This window comes from Gekko japonicus, unplaced genomic scaffold (genome assembly GCF_001447785.1).
Source record: "Gekko japonicus isolate JY-2015 unplaced genomic scaffold, Gekko_japonicus_V1.1 scaffold3566, whole genome shotgun sequence".
NCBI classification, from domain to species: Eukaryota; Metazoa; Chordata; class Lepidosauria; order Squamata; family Gekkonidae; genus Gekko; species Gekko japonicus.
Window position 1 is genome coordinate 57,309 of NW_015166537.1, and position 1,958 is coordinate 59,266.

The 1,958-nt window shown below is 51.0% G+C and overlaps 1 protein-coding gene across 1 annotated transcript in view; it reads left to right on the forward strand.

Moving 5' to 3' along the window:
* LOC107111344 (zinc finger protein OZF-like) overlaps nt 1-1,241 on the forward strand; it is a 12,096-nt gene extending 10,855 nt beyond the window's left edge. The window contains exon 5 of the mRNA XM_015412307.1: nt 1,057-1,241. Coding sequence (XP_015267793.1) covers nt 1,057-1,241 — 185 coding nt within the window. The remainder of the gene's footprint in view (nt 1-1,056) is intronic.
* The last annotated feature ends 717 nt before the right edge of the window (nt 1,242-1,958 follow it).

The window sequence follows — 1,958 nt, forward strand, 5'->3', positions numbered from 1 at the left end:
ATGTCACTCCTATCTTTAAAAAGGGTTCCAGAGGCAATCTGGAAAATTACAGGCCAGTCAGTCTGATGTTGATACAAGGTAAGTTGGTGGAAACTTAAAGTTCTGAAAGAACTCAAATGTGAACTTGTGGAACTCCTGACAATACCAGGTAAGTTGGTGGAAACTGTTATTAAAGACAGAATTAGTAGGCACACTGATGAACAAAAACTATTGAGGCAGACTCAGCATGGGTTCTGTAAAGGAAGATCTTGTCTCACTAACCTGTTAGCATTCTTTGAGGGTGAACAAACATGTGGACAAAGGGGACCCAATAGATGTTGTTTACCTTGACTTCCAAAAAGCTTTTGATAAAGTTCCTCATCAAAGGCTCCTAAGTAAGCTCAATAGTCACGGGATAAAAGGACAAGTCCTCTTGTGGATCAAAAACTGGCTAACTAATAGTAAACAGAGAGTGAGTATAAATGGGAAATTTTCTCAGCGGAGGGTGGTAAGCAGTGGGGTACCACAGGGATCTGGGTCAGATTCTTTTTAACTTGTTCATTAATTATTTGGAGTTGGGAGTAAGCAGTGAAGTGGCTAAATTTGTGAATGACACAAAATTGTTTAGGTTGGTGAAAAACACGGAGGAGTGCTCCAAAGGGATCTGTCGAGGATGGGCTGCAGTGAGTGCGGAAGGCGCCCGAGCCGTACAAACCATGTCAATTGCCGCTCTCCTGCGGCGGTCTCGACGCCACCACCAGCAGCAGCAGCCTCGAATTCTCTCCAGCCTTCCCCCTGCGCTTGGCACGCCCCCTCCACTCCACCGCCTGCCATCTCTGGCAAGCCGCCCTTTTAAGAGGGTCCAGCGCTTGATCACAATCAAACGCCCCAGAGCGAGGCCCGTCCAGAAGCAGTGGCAGCGGCAACAGTAGTAGAGGCTCCACACACACACCCACAACGCCACCCCACCCGTACTCTAGTGGCCGTTGGACAAGGCTAAGCCAGCAGGGGAGGGGCATGAAAAGACAGCCCCTGCCTGGCAGATGGCGCAAGCTTCCGTTTGGCACTCCACTGCAGTGAGCGCGGAGGGCGCCGGAGCAGCGGGCGAGGCAGTGGTGGCCATGGCTGCTGAGGAGGGCTCGGGCACGCTTGGGCGCTGCGGGGAGGACGCCCCCCACCCCCTCGACCATCCCCGCTGCTTCTTCCGCCGCCCCCACCACAACCCCCAGCTGGCTCAGAGGGCGGCGGTGGCGAATCAGTGATGGGCACAGCAGCCAGGGGACCAAAGCCGCGAGATGAGTAGCAGCAGCTTTGAGCAGGGATGGTTGGGGCTTTTGGTGGGAGGGCGGGGGGGAGGGCGGCAGGGCAGTTGGCACCCTGTTCGAAGCTCCGCCCTAGGCCAGAAACTAGCTAGCCTAGTGATAGAGCCGGGCCTGGCTGGGGATTATTTGGAAGGGAATTGAAAACAAATCAGATGGTACCATAATGACCCTGTATAAATCAATGGTGCCACCTCATTTGGAGTACTGTGTACAGTTCTGGTCACCACACCTCAGAAAGGATATTATAGCATTGGGAAATGTGCAGAAATGAGCAACTAGAATGATAAAAAGGTTGGAACACTTTCCCTATGAAGAAAGGTTAAAACGCTTGGGGCTCTTTAGCTTGGAGAAACAACGACTGAGGGGTGACATGACAGAGGTTTACAAGATTATGCATGGGATAGACTAGGCAGAGAAAGAAGTACTTTTCTCCCTTTCTCACAATACAAGAATGCGTGGGCACTCAATGAAATTGCTGAGCAGTCGGGTTAGAACGGATAAAACGAAGTACTTCTTCACCCAAAGGGTGATTAACACATGGAATGCACTGCCACAGGAGGTGGTGGTGGCTACAAACATGGATGGCTTCAAGAGGGAATTGGATAAACATATGGAAAAGTGATCCATCAGTGGCTATTAGCCACAAGGTATAGATAG